The 15,378-nt window shown below is 48.1% G+C and overlaps 1 protein-coding gene across 1 annotated transcript in view; it reads right to left on the bottom strand.

Annotated features, from left to right (window-relative positions):
* The window catches only part of LOC149347289 (uncharacterized), an 87,640-nt gene that overhangs the window by 70,245 nt on the left and 2,017 nt on the right, over positions 1-15,378 (bottom strand). Inside the window, exons 2-3 of the mRNA XM_089586986.1 lie at positions 10,521-10,674; positions 5,861-6,014 (exon numbers count right to left, since the gene is read on the bottom strand). Coding sequence (XP_089443112.1) covers positions 5,861-6,014; positions 10,521-10,674 — 308 coding nt within the window. The remainder of the gene's footprint in view (positions 1-5,860; positions 6,015-10,520; positions 10,675-15,378) is intronic.

The following is a 15,378-nucleotide window of genomic DNA, read 5'->3' as shown; positions in this document are numbered from 1 at the left end:
TGGGTCGCACACACAGTTGAAGTCACCAATGAAAACGACATAACGATCACATCGTAGGTGAGTTGCAATGTCATGAAAAAAAACTGCTCGTTGCACCGGATTATTTGAAGCATGCACATTGATAACCCTCCACGACTCGGCATGCAGTCGAAAGTCACAACATTTCAGACGCCCTTCTATGTCAACCTGGTACTTAAAGTCAGAAATAGGTAGATTCTTCTTTAAGAAAAGAACGCAACCTGCCGAAAGACCCACTGAGTGCGACACAGACGTTGTAATCTGTTAGCAAAGGTCGCAGGGCTATCTCTGTATCCACTTCACTTTCTATCTTAGTTTCTTGGATAGCGACAATGTCTAGCCGATTGCCCCAAAGCAATCGGCGTAACTGTACCTGTTTCTGTCTTGAACGGAGTCCACATATGTTGAGTGTTGCGACAGTCAACTGCTGGTTAGAAGCCATGGTGGCTAACTTGAGCTTCAATCTGGTATCCACGATGTCTGGGGGCATCACTCCGGAAGGTGAGACCTCCCTAGAGTTAACGCCCTTTCTCCTTGATCTGTAGCGCGAAGGAGGTTTCTTATTCTTTGACTTTCGACGGCGGGACTTGTGCTTGGCGGGGACACTGTCCTCCTCAGAGGAGGCAGAACTCGGAGACACACCGCGCTTCGAGGCCACACTTAAAATTTGCTCATCGGCATGACAGTTGCCGTCGGGGAGTGAAGTGCCAGGTTGGCACTCTGTTACCTGTGTGGCACATCCGGCAGGAGCCTCAGAAGATGTAGCACTGCAGGCACTCGGCGCCAGAGCCACCCTTGTCTTCCTCTGGCCCACGCACAGCACAGGCACGTGCGCCAAGAGTGCCATCACTGACACTGCATATAGCTGGAGCCTGCTCCGCCAGGCATCGACGCTCATCATCTGCAGACAGCTGCTCCATCTGTGAAGGCTGGGTAGGCTCATGCTTGACAGCAGGAATGGGGCCAGACAGCGGGTCAGTAGTCGCTGAGTCAATGGGCGCAACGGCTGGCGTGCCACCAGCAGCATCCAAAATTTCTGTTGCGTCCATCAAGTGCTCCTGCAATGCGTCGTCCATGACACGGGTGCCCCCGCGTAGCTTATTAGCATACGACACTACGCACTCCTCTGTAGTATGGCCGAAACGCCAACAATCATCACACCGAGGAGTGCGGCAATGACGGCGTATATGGCCAACCTTGTGGCAACGGAGACATAGTGGTGGCCTTCCTGGCACTAAAACCAGACATTGTACACCGCAAAATGTCAAAATGTGAGGCACGTCGTTGACAGTGACGCCATCAGCAAGAGTCAAGGCAACGTCTCGATTCAAGGTGCGCATGCCCTCCATTTCTGGAACCCTCCAGTGCTCCACTGTGATGGACGTAATCGTTCCGCAAGCGCGAAGGGCGTCCCGAATGTCAAAATCTTCAAGATGTTCTGGGAGCCAAAGTATCTTGAGCTTTACTGTCTTCGGTTCCGGGTCAAGCACTAGACAACGGCGGTTTTTCACTTGTAACTCCTGAGTGCTCACGAGCTTAGCTTTCGCCAACGCTGTCTTGCATGTTATCATCCATACGTGAGGCATCTGAAACTGTCCGATAGAGCGGATGTCACAGAGGTCAGTGACACCCCGTAAGGCATCTCTAAAGTCCTGGGCACGATAGGGACGGCCAGCAAGGTCCGCATGCAGAAATACGGAGTTAAAAACCAGCTTACCAGCAGGCAGACGGGAAAGAACCGTACGGTAAGTATTACTGGCAGCAGAAGCCGCAACAGTACCTCGGCCTAGGGCCGATTTATTCATTTCTGCGGAGAGCATCAAAAACGCGACCGTTCGGAACGCTGTCTTCGTGATGGCTGTCCAATCTTCTTTTTTCGGAATGTATTTATGCAATCAAACCTTGAGAGTTTTCACCAGCGCCACCCTGGTCCATTACCGCGAGTGCCACGTAGGATCGTGATCGAATGGTGAAGGCGGGAACCCTGCGATAGCCCTCTTATGCTACCTGGCATCAAGACTGCCCGAAACGAGACCTTCGTCAGGTATTGAGCAGACAAGCGAAGGAAAAAAGAGGGATTCGTTATGTCGTGCATGACGGAAGCAAACAGTCATCGAAACCAAAGAGCATAGGGCATCTTTTTTTTGAGCCATGAGTTTTGCCGTTGGCGTGGAGTTCGGTAGCCCCAGTGCAGTCTTGTAGGCTTTCCTGATGAGTACCTCCAACTTTTCAATTTCCGACCCGGAGAGGTTAAGGAATGCCGTCCCGTACATTATCCGAGAGATCACGAAAGCTTGCACTAAGCGGATGGTGTCCCTTTCCTTCATGCCATGGTGTTTATTTCGGATACGATGTATCATTCGGAGGATTTGCTCGGTGGATGTTGTAAGCTTCTTCATAGTGGTGGTGTTCTGTAGCCCCTGCGGGATATACTGCCACAGGATTTTGATCTCCGTGGGTTTCTGTACTGGGTGGTTCTCTATATACACCGAGATGTTCTGCGCTAAGGGTGTCCTCGGGTTCTGCAGGATTAGCAACTCGGACTTTTCCGGCGCACACTGGAGGCCTCTCTCCCTGGCGTACCGGTTCACCGTGTCGGCTGCTGCTTGAAGACGCTCCTCGATCTCGGCGTCACTCCTGGAGTTGCACAAAACAGTGATATCATCCGCATACAATGTGTGTTTGATGCCGGGGATTTCGGAAAGAAGGCTTGGTAGATCTAGTGTTTACGCCATAGGCAGCATAAGAGGCTTCTCGCACAGCCTCCGGTATAAACGTTGGATAACGCTCCTGCGTGGCACTCGCGGTAACACAGGAGGTACTATACTACGTCCGCCGCTACGGAGGATAGCGGCGCTGGTGAACATTCCCAAGGTTTGGTTACGCCACACAGAAATACCTCGGAAAGCAGAAGATTGAATAGCCGAAACCGTAGCTGAGGGGGTAGAGCATCGGACGCGAAATTCGTGGTGCGTGGGTTCGCCCTCCTCAGGCGGCATGTGGTTCTTTTGCGTCTGCTTTGTAATCATTACCCTTAACGATATACCTACTACAATTATCTCCAATGAAGACACAAATTAAAAGCAACGAAACAAAAACCACATCACCTATTATCCTTTGATTCGGTGACTGTTCGCTTCAGTCATGTATGTAATAACGAGCCCCTCTTTTTCTTCTCCTTTTCTATATTACAGATAGGTAAAGATATTACATGCCATTCAAAAGTTCAAAAGCCTCATCCACTTTTCTGTACCAGAATTTTCAAACAGCGACTGCGCGAGAAACAAATAGCTTTGCGCAACCGACCGATGTTTTTTTCCAGGCAAGAGAAATACGTCACTAAGCGCTCGCACACGGTCATGATTTGGTGCGAAACCTAACTATAAATCTTGAACACTGCAGTGTTGTTACCGTGCGTCCGCACGCAGTGGCCGTAAATTAAGTTTGACTGCCTTTCTTATGACATCAATTATGCAATAGAATGACAGTGATTAACAACCTTCCTTCAGCATGCGCAATGAACTTGCTTCTGAATGGTGTTTCGGCAGTGCGCAGATGTGTTCCAGTTTGGCTCATGTGCTGAACAGTGCAGGCTCTAACACGGCAGCGATGAGTAGACTGCCGACTAGTTCAATCGGTTAACTTCTGAAATCCATACAGCAACAAGCCGCGAAATTCAAACTTTTAACAGATATTTCACCTCTTTATAACGAATATCTCTTCTAACGGTTTTCCTGAAAAAAAAAGAGAATAAAATGCTAAATTTACACACGCGGTTTCCAACGCCAGGCATGAAACGAGCATGTTGAACTGCTGTGCTCTACCTGTCGCTTCCCCCAGAACGCTTATGAGGAAAAATTTTTTCCACAAGAACAACACCTGTGAAGAACGAGAATTTCTACCGATCTGGTTGCCACTGTTGATAGCTTGCATCTTCTTGCCTCCCTTTTAATTTTTTTTCTCTTATGCCAGTAGAGTGCACAGCATTAACTGGCTGCTTTGTGAATATCCAGTGTATATATATCAGGTCTTGTTCGTGTACATGTACCTGGACGCGTTGAAGTTCTATCAAATGGGAAACAAAAGCGATGAACTTAATGTTACCCGTTCGGTTACATATTCGGTAATACGTCATCTTCACGGTTACATTCTTTAGTCAGGCGCAGTTCTCAAAAAATTCAAGTTACGTATTCGAGGAAGTACTTCTACTCCCGTAGGAAGTGAGTTTAGAAAGAGTTCCATTACTCTTACTTGGAAGGAGTGCGGAACTGCTTAAAGGGAGTGAGGCTCAGGAGAGGTAACAGGTGCAGCTTCAGGACTTTCAGCGATTTATTTTTACGAATAAGGCTAACAAAGGGAGTTGATGGAATGCCGTTACGTTTTAGACCATGGGGTAAAGCTGTCCTTTTTTCTTTGCTTTTAACGACAGCAAGGAGAAGAGGAGTTTTTCTTTCGGCGGCCTGCTAACCTTTGCACCTGTTATTTAGACTAGCTGGTTCGGGCGACAGTTAACGACTTCACACCAGGCTTCGATCCGGGGGTGAACGGTGCAAAATGTAATCCTGGATCACAATCGATACCGCGTTCCGGACAAACTTGTCACGAAAGCTGTACGATTCATAGAACGTGTAGACTTTCACTGGCCGATAAGTAAGATCTTCATGGAAGAAGCAGCAGGTTTCTGGTTCCGAGCACTGATGAGGGCGACACCACTCAGCTGTAGAAAATCGATTCACTTGGGCGATAGCAAAAGCAGCACAGCCTGGCGCCATCTGTCGCTTGCGCGAGTTGTTAACATGAACTGCGCCTATGCAGTAAAAAGCTGGCTGTTTGTTTTCAGCATGGAGGAAGCAAAGAATTTAGGAAGGGCTGTTACTGAATAGATTTTGAAGCCAGACTGAGGCCACCGCCTTGCTTGTTCGCCGCCGCCTTGGCGCGCTTGCGCATGAGCAGACGACGGCACTGCGCCGTACATTACTACGGACTGTGCCATCGGCCAGACTGCCAGCAAGCTACTTCCGGCACACTTTTAAGGCGAAAGCCTTTAATGGCTCATACCCGCGGTGTCCGTCCTTGCGCTGGAATCGTGCCAAATGTGGCCTCTCCTCCGCGCAGCAGCGCAAACCTCACTCAATGCGCAGTATGAAGCGCTAGTATCATCACTCAATGCGCAGTATGTAGCGCTGAACCCACTTGTGGGCTTTCTCTTAGCGCTTTTCTGACTACGCGGACTCGTGAAAGCAGGCGGCGCCGCAAGTATGGCGAGTGGACTAGATTAGGAGGTTTCTAGGGACAAGGTGGCCGCAGCTGACACAGGGCAGTGTTCTGTGGAGAGATACGGAGATGCCTTTGTCCTGCAGTGAACACAGTTTTGCTGATGATGATAGTTACGCTGCAAACTGCGCGACGGTTTTCAGTACACGCTAGCGTGGGCATTGTGGTTACAGATAGTAATTGCGTTTTTCTGGGAAGAAATCAATAAACATTATACTTCCAAAACCAATGTGCCACATAAAGTTTGCTTAACGCGTGGATAGTTTGTTCGGTATCAATACAAACAACAGCGCGCATAGAGACTGAAGAGCTTAACTTACTACCTGCTATGTTTCTGCTCCCCTGAACAGCAGTCTATATGCAGAATGACAATGAGAAGAAACATTCCGCAGCAAACAATGACGCCACTGCTTACTCCCTCTTGTTGGACGCCTCATTAGAAAGCTCGAATAAAAAATTCAGTTCGTTGAAAAGTAACATAGTTTCTTCGATCCTGGTGTCCGTACATGTGCTATTGTTTACCACCATGTCGTAACTGTTTATTGCCCTTTAAGCTTCCCGCACCCACCTTTCCTGACCCGAAGCGGCTGGCGATGTAAAACCAAGCCTTCGGAGCGCCTGGAACCGTGGCGTAGAGGCCCACCGCGCGCTTCAGGAGGGGACCCTCTGTGCGGCTGTGGGACTGCACCTGCTGCAACGTTAGGGCAGCTGGGCTCCTGCCGCTGGCATGGACAAATCAAGCAAACATGTTCAATTTACACATCCTTGTATAAATGTAGCCATGAAAGACCTAAAAACATGCCCCTGAGCCAAAAATTTCATTTGTGAAATCCCGGTTAGTTTTCGTTTTGTTTAGTCATCTGCCATTGGTCCCGGCTTCGGTGCCCTAAGCCGCGAGAAATGACGTCGTAATTGCGGCAGGAAAGGGATGAAAATTAAGTCCTGACTTTCGCTCTGATAATACACTCCCCTGGGGCCGTATTTTGCAAAGTTTTATTCAGTTTTCGTTTCATGTAGCCCTCTGTCATTGGCAGCAGCAACCAATGACGTCGGCCATATGGAATGACGTCAGGCGTGTCGTGGCAGTAGGAGGAGGTGGAAAGGCGGGGAAGTTAAGCGGTAGATGAAACCAGTTTCCTACCCTGTACTGAGGGAAATAGAAGAAGGGATATAAAGGTGAGGAAAAAAGGAAGAGAAAAGGGAAAGCAGAAGGCAATAAAGCTTCGGCAAAGTCACAGCCTGTTGTGCAGGCTCGACACTCTCAAGAACCTCAGGAGGGCCGGCAGGTCCTCACCGCCGTTGATCGCCGCGGCCAGTGTCCAAGAATCTTGAACTCCGTTAGCGGGCGTGAATCGAAGTGCAAGACACTCATGACGCCTCTTACTTGCATGAACTCGCCCCATGTCCAGGAATGACGGAGCACGACGACGTGTTTCACGTCACGTTTTTCGGCCCTACATTCATCTCGGCAGGAATCTGTACTGTGGTAGAGTGAGGAATTGACGCAGTGTAGTACCTTTGTCACGGCCGGATTTCACACGGCGATGGAAAGGTGCCTAGTCGCTACATAGCAGGCCGTGAAGGTAATTGGTAGTTTGCTTCTCCACACTGCTGTTTCATTCGTGTCGATTAAAGTCACGACCCAATGAAACCGGAGGCGGTAGGATACTTTAGAAAAAAACGACTCCTGGACTATTATTGAGACCTCACTTTTCTCTTTTACTCCCACCTTCCTCCCTTCTCTTATGGCGTGGTTCAGGTGTTCGCCTATATATGTGAGACAGATATTGCACTATTTCATTTCCTCAAAACCAAATTAATTTACCGATTCTTGCAATAAGGTTTCTTGAGCCTTTTTTTTAGTCAATACCGATGGATGACCAGTTGGGCAATCATCTGTGAATGAGTGATATGATGCAAATATAGTTGCTCTCCGTTGCAGTGAAGAAAAGCCTTTGTTCAAGATCTTGTGCGATAACAGTCCTATTTTTTATTGCACTTGTCCGAAAGGTTACAAGTCAAATCCTCTTATGGCGGTTGTATGTAACCGGTGCTTTGCTTTTAAGGGGCATTTCGGAATAATTTTTGCGTGTGTATTAGAACCGCACGGGGATTTGTGAGGTGCACTAAGTATCGGAACGCACGATAACTCTGACTGGTGTCATTGATAGCTTGAACATGTTTTCTATATGTGAAACTCATCTCTAAAAGTGTCAGAATCTTCAAGACTACATTTTCTGGAGGAAAATTTCCTCCAAGACTACACTCCCTGGAGAAATAAACCTGATAGGATGCCACAGGCCATAAAAACTTTTCCGATTGGGTGAGTGCAGCTATTGGTTGCTTTTATCTGTTTTAAGGCCCGGCGTATTCCCGATCTGTTTCGGTTCGCACATTTTTTGGGGCATGCAGATAGAAAAAAAAGCTAAATACAAGTATTCTGCTTGGTGTAATAAGAGCATTCGTAAGACATCTCACTTTCCTGAAAATGCAGTCGACGAGTGCTGTTGTGAATACGGTCTGCATTTTTTCTTGTCGAGTGTTACATGCCACCGACTGATCTGGGTGTGATTTCGATGAAACCCAGACTCCAATATGAACTGCTTATCATGCCTGTTTGCCATTTTTTAAGCACTTCGCTTACGTCTTCGCTTACGCATCTCCCTCCGCACCGGCCATCAGCAGCAAGTGTCACGACCTCGCGACCGCACCACTACATTTTCTTCATCATTCTTCCCCTGGACCGCGAACGACTGGAACGGCCTTCCCCGAGAACTTGCTGCTATCACATGCCAATCATTGTTCATCGAAGAAATCACGCGTGTACTTGCTCAGTGATAATCTTATATTTGTATAACTTTCAACTTATCTGTTAGTCATTCTGTTTTTCATTTCTGTGTGCCCCACCCCTTATGTAATACCCTCTAACGAGGGTCTTTAAGGTATTAAAGTGAAGTGAAGTGAAGTGAAGTCCTGTGACAAATGGTTCCTCCTCCCCAATTATCGCTAAGCGTACCAGAAAGAGTCCTCCGCTGGGCAGTGCGGAATCCTAGTGGTTTGTTTTTCAGACTAAAAAGCGAAAGGCATGAAACATTCTCTATGATTCACTGCGCTGAACTCAAGCTGCTTTTAGCGGTTTCAAATAAATGATCCAAAAGAGACTGCCACGTGCGCTGAAGCGGTTTTAATTCTCCCGGTACGAAAACAGCTGCCATACAGGAAATAATGCTTTCAAAAGCGAAACGCAACTACTTGAAACCGCTACGTACGTGGTATAGTTGTTCGGGCCTGCGACCACAAACCTTTGGAAACTTCATTGAAATGCCGATTGCGTGCTTGTTGCTCTCAATGCTTCTGAGAACCAGATGTAAAATAAAATGAACATGAAGGAACATGAAATAACATGAAAAGAACATGAATAAAATGAACATAAACTAGAAATATTACGCGAACGGTCACTTAGTAAACATTGCCTCTTTTTCACGGCAGTCTGTTTCACGACCAGAAACCGTGGCGAAGAATCCCTCCAGCAGCACAGTAGTTGTGTCGAACTTATCGGCCACGGTGGCTGGGTGTTCGATTGCAGAACTCGAGGTTGCGGACAAACTAACCAAGGACGCTTCGGCCACTAGTGATTTTCTGTCCGGAAAATCTCTTTTCCAGGGAATTTCAGGAGTAAAGTTCTCGAATAGGGAATTTTTTACGGAGTTGCATGGAATAATAGGAACCTAAATTGCCCCACGCTGCGGAACTTGAGACAGTTTACAGCCTACTTCAAAGCAGCAAAGATTTTCAGCAAAGATACAGAACACTACTGGAGGCCGCATTTCGATTCAAGCTGCATGCAAAACACACTCATGTTTCCTGTGATATCAGCACATGTTAAAGAATTACTATTAATGGCAAGTATTGTGGAGCCATCCACAACCGCGTCTCTGATAGCCAACGGGAGGCTTCGTTAAGTTAAACCCTATATAACCGCTACAAATAAAACATATAAATACAGCTGCAGATATCGCTCAGAGAAAGTCTGTAAATTCGGCACGAAGTGACGACAACCTGCTTGTTGACGTCACTACAGAGCGGCGTATTTCTTTCTCAGTGGCCTCTAGGGGTGTGCGTCACCTCGGCTCCAAGAGTGCATTTTGCAGCGTTTTACACGTGCAGGTTAGCTTGAGTGCTATATAGCTTTTTCATTCGCAACCTCCCTTTCTGTCTTTTTGTCTGTGTCTGCTACGATGAGAGGTAAACATGTGCAGCATATCACGCAGTCTTGAGACGGTTAAGCATGAAATCTATTGTAGCAGAGTGGCAACGTATATAGGAGGGCTCATAGATGCTCAATAAGTTCCATGTGAGCTAGTTGGCTCAAAGCGCAAACTTTGCAAGAACCAACAAAAAACAACACCCAGCCAGGAGACACGACATGACGCTGACTAAAAATCGCTTTCTTTTAGTTTATGGCGTTTGACTTCCCAAAGCGGCTCAGGCTATGAAGGACGCCGTAGCAGAGAGCTTGGGATAATTTCTACCACTTGGAACATTTAACGTGCGGTCACAACGCACACTAGAATTCTTATTGTATTTCGCCTCCGCCGAATGTGTCCGCCGTGGCCGGGATGGAGCCGCGTGTTTCAGGTCAGCAGCCGAGTGCTATAACCCCCTAAAAACCGCGGCGACCTTGACAAACTGATGACCTTTATTTCGGCGTACACGCGCATATCAACGCGTAAAAGTGTGTAAATTCGTAAACTACCCATAACACGAGATGTTTAATGAGATAGCCGTACAGGGCAGAAATGCACGATGTTTTTTGAAATTCAAGAAAAAGCAATGTCTCCTACTACACCAACAGCGCTGTACATTCTCTGTAATCAAGACATTATCGCAAAACTCCAGGGACCCATCAACGCTAAATGAAAGGTGAAGAGGACCAATCTAGCTCAAACTCCAAAATACAAATATCATCCCTGTCGAGCCAAGCATTACCATTGTTAAAAAATGGTCTTCGCACCTCCTAAGTCGAGATCATTTGAGCTATACGGTAAAGTTTTACTTAGTAAAAACCATCCTCATTTGTTGTTAGAGCATTAATTGTCTTCTTCGTGTGTAATTCAAAGCTCATAATGCGTCCCGCTTCGTTTGCTTAAACGTTGATGGGCAAAGCGGTGGTATATACAAGCGGCTGTGGTCACGCTCTCACCACCACACTATTGTTCAGCACTCACCTCCCGTCCACACAGTGCACCTTCTTTGTCAGGCCGTCGTAGTAGAGAGCGAAGCAGTCCCCTCCCACTCCGGTGGTGTAGGGCTGCAGCACCTGCATGCAGGCCGACATGGCGAGCGCCGCGTCGGCCGCGTTGCCTCCACGACGCCGCACATCTGCGTGTTCAGAATTTTGAAGCAGTCGGGAAAGGCCTGCGGTCACACAGTAGCACAACGTTTAGAGCCTACGCGTGCCTAATACTGAAGGTCGCTTGAGCAAACAAGGCATGTAAATGGTGCCAAAACCTTCGTGACACTACAAGAGAGTCCTTTGCACCGAACGCTAAACGCCGGAACTACCGACTGACTGACTGAAAAACTTTATATTTAAAATATGTACAGGGAGCGAGTGGAGCAGTCCTTAAGGTGCCGTCCTTCACAAATGCTAGGTGGGCTGCTCATTACAGGAGCCCATTGGCTGTAGCTGGCGCGCCCAGCTCAGAGCAGCCGAGCAGGGCCGCCTCCCAGTCCTCCCGGGTAGGGTTGGGGATAGGGGGAAGGTGCGTGGTTGATTGGCATGCCCACACCATGTGGAAAAGGTCCGAAGACATTTCTCTACAGTGCGGCCACTCCTCTGCGCACGCAGGGTCGAAATGTTTGATGACTTCCGGGCACAGCAGTGTTTTAGTATTAAGGCGAAGGAGGAAGCGTTTCTCCGCCTTCGTGAGGTCCTTGCAGGGCTTAGGAAAGATTGCATAGCCGAATTGGTAATATTGCATGATTTCCTTGAAGGTAAAAGCCGCATTGGGGTCGAAGTCTGCATCGGGGTGAGGCGAGCGACTACTGGTGCCGTCGCCATTGTAGCACGTCGTTAGCTGTCAGCTGATATGGACAGCTGTCAAAAGCCAGTGCTGTCCATGTAGTCCTGAACAGCAAGGAACATGCAGACCAGCACAGGTATACTTGATAACGCAGACCTCGACATGTGGGAGTGAACATGTACGCATGGACATGACATAAAGACCAGGAGTCTAGACCTTTACGTGTAGTTTAGGTACGTGCACGCCTGCACATGTAAACCTGAAGACGTAGACATGGACTTGTGGAAATGAACATGTAGCCCGGGAGGCTTAGACTTGGAGATTTAGATCTTTACGTGTAGACGTAGGTGGAACTCCGCCTAGACATGCAAAACTTGCAGGCATAGGCCTGGCCTGAGCATGCTGGGGCGAACAAAAGGATTGAAAACAAATTTCTCTGCCAGTGCAACCAGCTATAATGGGCTGAGTAGACCTGGACATGTGGAACTAAGCATGCAAACATGACCGTATGGAACTGATAATGTACACACTCTTCACTTCCATGGCGCTGAGTACAGCTCCCCTCGCGGTCAGCTTTGAATATTATTGCACAGGCACAAGGAGATCCGTTGGGAGAGAGAACTTTTATTTCTCAGTCCATGTCTGAGCACCAAAGGAAATATTCTGGCGCATCGTTGCTACAGGGCGCCGGGGCCACAGAATTTCTCTTGCTTTACGTTGCAGAGAACCTTCCTTCTGCTCTGCGCACGCAAATCTCCTATGAGAGAGTCGTTTCCGAGTGTACAAACCGAACGCAGCTAATGACACCCCTAGCGTCGGTGTCTCCCTCACAGTTGACAGTTCTCAGTGGACGATTTATCATTGCCAGAACTGCGCTCTGCACAACTTGTTGCAAGCTAAATAATCAACCACCTTTCATCGTCCGGCCTGTGGAAGTTGGCTTTTGCTTGAAGGCGAGAACGAAATGAAGTGTGACTGAATGTACGCATGCCTGTTGTCGCGCAGCGATATTGATAGAAGGGTAGAGTCTTGGATCATGAGAGGGAAATAACTAGAAGAATAAGAATAGGGTGGAGCGCATATGGCAGGTTCTCTCAGATCATGAATGGCTGTTTACCAATATCCCTCATGAGAAAAGTATGCAACAGCTCTATCTTACCGGCACTCACCAATGGGGCAGAAACGTGGAAGCTAACAAAGAGGGTTCAGCTTAAGTTAAGAACAACGCAGCGAGCTATGGAAAGAAAAATGATGGGTGTAACGTTAAGAGATCGGACGCGGGCGGAGTGGGTGAGAGTACCAACGCGCGTTAATCATATCCTAGTTGAAATCAAGAGGAAGAAGTGGGCTTGGGCAGGGCATGTAATGCGAAGGCAAGATAACCGATGGTCCTTACGGGTAACGGAGTGGATTCCAAGAGAAGGCAAGCTTAGCAGGGGGCGGCAGAAATTTAGGTGGGCAGATGAGATTGCGGTGGCTGCAACTGGCGAAGGACAGGGTTAATTGGAGAGAAATGGGAGAGGCCTTTGACCCGCAGTGGGCATATTCCGGCTGATGAATGATGATGATGACATTCTTGGTCTTGTTGCTTCATGATTCAGGGAAAAGACGTAGCGCAAAAAGAGACAAGGACTCAGAGAGACGGACACTCCCAACGCTTTGTGTGGCCTTATCAATGCTTGTCTCTATTTTTGCGCTACATTTTTCTCTAAATATAGATGACGTCTTATTTCACACAAACTAGGTGCGAGGTCACGGGACAAAAGGCAAAAGCCTGACGAGGCCCTCACAGTTATGCATTAAAGGGAAACTTCACTTGACATGCTGCTGACACAACATTTATTTTACTGGTATTTTGGAATCACCGAGTGAGAAGCGAAAAGAATTGCATCCGGCTAGAGACGCAGAGCTTGCTAATTGATCTAATCGCATCCCTTTCAGAGTCAGCTCTTCAGTGAAAATAGGACAGCACGCGACGCTGCACTGATGACTCATCCAGCTCAGCTTCCAGCCACTCGCTGCTTTAGGAACCTTCGAAGACATAGGCAGGATGAAACTCAAGTTTCGTTTAAAAGCTCCGCAGAGCCATTTGCATGGGCAGTTGAAGAAAATAGTGGCCCCTGAAATCCACGAGCACAATAAGGCTGCTTTGTCGTATGCATCACGCTTGTACCTGTAATTACGGTGAATCTGCACACCCGCGTACTTCATGGTCTTCGAAGCTAAATTAAGGAATTAAAAAAAAGATTCGCGGCGCCGCACTTTGAACCAACCAAATCACTCGTAGAGATCCTGCAATTCTGGCTGCTGAGAACAAAGTGCTCGCATGTATAAAATGACGCAGCTAAAGGGCTTCATCGGAGTGCACAGCCTCTACTGGAGGGAAAAAGTTTTTTCCTGTTGCTGTTTTTACCTATGTCGTCGATTTATGGACCATAAGCAGGCGCCGATACAACTGCGGCCGCTGCATATGACGCACACATGGTTCTGATACCACCTGCGATTTCTGTGCGCAATTTAAAAACAAATTTCGCTTCATCCGAAAGTGAGTGCAGCGACTTGCTGTAGCAGACTGCGCCTCAGTCCCGCCCTCCAAATAGTTCCTGAATATTGCCTCGATGGAAAGCTGGCGCCTCTGTACTTCATCCGCCATTGACAGGAACACGAATGCTGGGAAGATGACGTATCGCTTGCGCCTTGCCTATAGGTGGGCAGAAAACGTGGATTCGGTCGTAACAATACCGCGCTTCTCGCTGTAATCCTCGATGGAATGTTGTGGAAATTTTCATACCTGCCCAACACAACTGCATGAAATGTATTGTAGTGTGAAATACTCGACTGAAATAATTTATTCTGCGCACAGAGAAAAGCATTCCTGTGCAGCTACCGATTCCGAGGCAGCAGCCATGATTTCGAACCAACACTAGCCAAGTCAACACGAAACCTCATCTTTGCGGCATTCAGGCGATGGATGCAGCGCTCTCTATGAAACTCGCATGGATGCGGTGGCACCAGCTTTCCCTCTGGGTAATACTTAGAAACTCAATGCCACCTGCAGGATTTCATTGTGCATGTGCAATCCCTCCCCAGAGCACCTGCGAAAGGCGCTACGCGGGTGCGCCGGCGGTACGGTACTGCGTTCAGGCTTGAATTGGACGATCATGTACATCTGGAGATGTAGACTTGGTAATGTTGGAGTAATCATGTAGGTCTGCAGATATATGCCCCAAACAGCTCCTGTCACGGCATCACTGAAATCCTCCTAGCGGTGGCTTTCTAAAGTATGAGCGAGGCGGCTGTAGCCGTCGTCCGTTCATCGCTGCGCGGACGGCCGACGTTTCGGTTGCTATTACTCACTTTTCCCGGCTCCCAACAATTTCATGCGCTGTATCATGCAGCAGGAGACGTGCACTCTTTTGTAGAAGTAAGCGCGCTCGTGACGTCGTAGCCATCCGCGAGAACGGAATGCGCAGACGCGCCAGCTGCTCCCCGGTGCAGTCGCGAATATTCCATGATTTCAGGAGGCAAATTCGCTTTTCTTCCATTCATTCTTTTTATGCGCGCTCGCCTCCGCATTCCAGGTGTCTTTGATACCCGCACGACGTCGCGTTTCGGCCCGATGCGAACGGCTGTGCCGTCTGCTACAACATCGCGTTGCGACCAGCCTCGTGCATACATATCATTAACAGCATTCGCTACGTTTTGCTTTTGAAATTCGTAGTTTTTACCGGAAAATCACCACGGCCTCAAGCTTTTCGGCATACGTGCACTAGTGACGATAACACGTACGAGAGCAAACCGCTTGTCTAGAACACGTCCTGGGTGTATTTCGGGCTGAACGCGCGATATCTCTAGATAACACTTGGTTAACAATGGTCCGGATGTAATCATGTGCAGTTATACTTATAGGATTTCGTTGTTATTTTTTGACTTCCTCGTAGCAGCGGCTTTGGGAGGAGCGGAACAGACAGTTCGCTTGTTCTCAACATGCGTTTTGCCCTCTATACACACCGTGAAGACTTGATAACACTGTGAAGTTCGTTAGGCAAGTAGGCTGTTT

Source organism: Amblyomma mixtum, chromosome 4, assembly GCF_055824585.1.
Source record: "Amblyomma mixtum isolate Tamu chromosome 4, ASM5582458v1, whole genome shotgun sequence".
Taxonomy (NCBI): domain Eukaryota; kingdom Metazoa; phylum Arthropoda; class Arachnida; order Ixodida; family Ixodidae; genus Amblyomma; species Amblyomma mixtum.
Note: the sequence above shows the minus strand (reverse complement) of the source record. Positions and strands in the feature narration are given on the sequence as shown.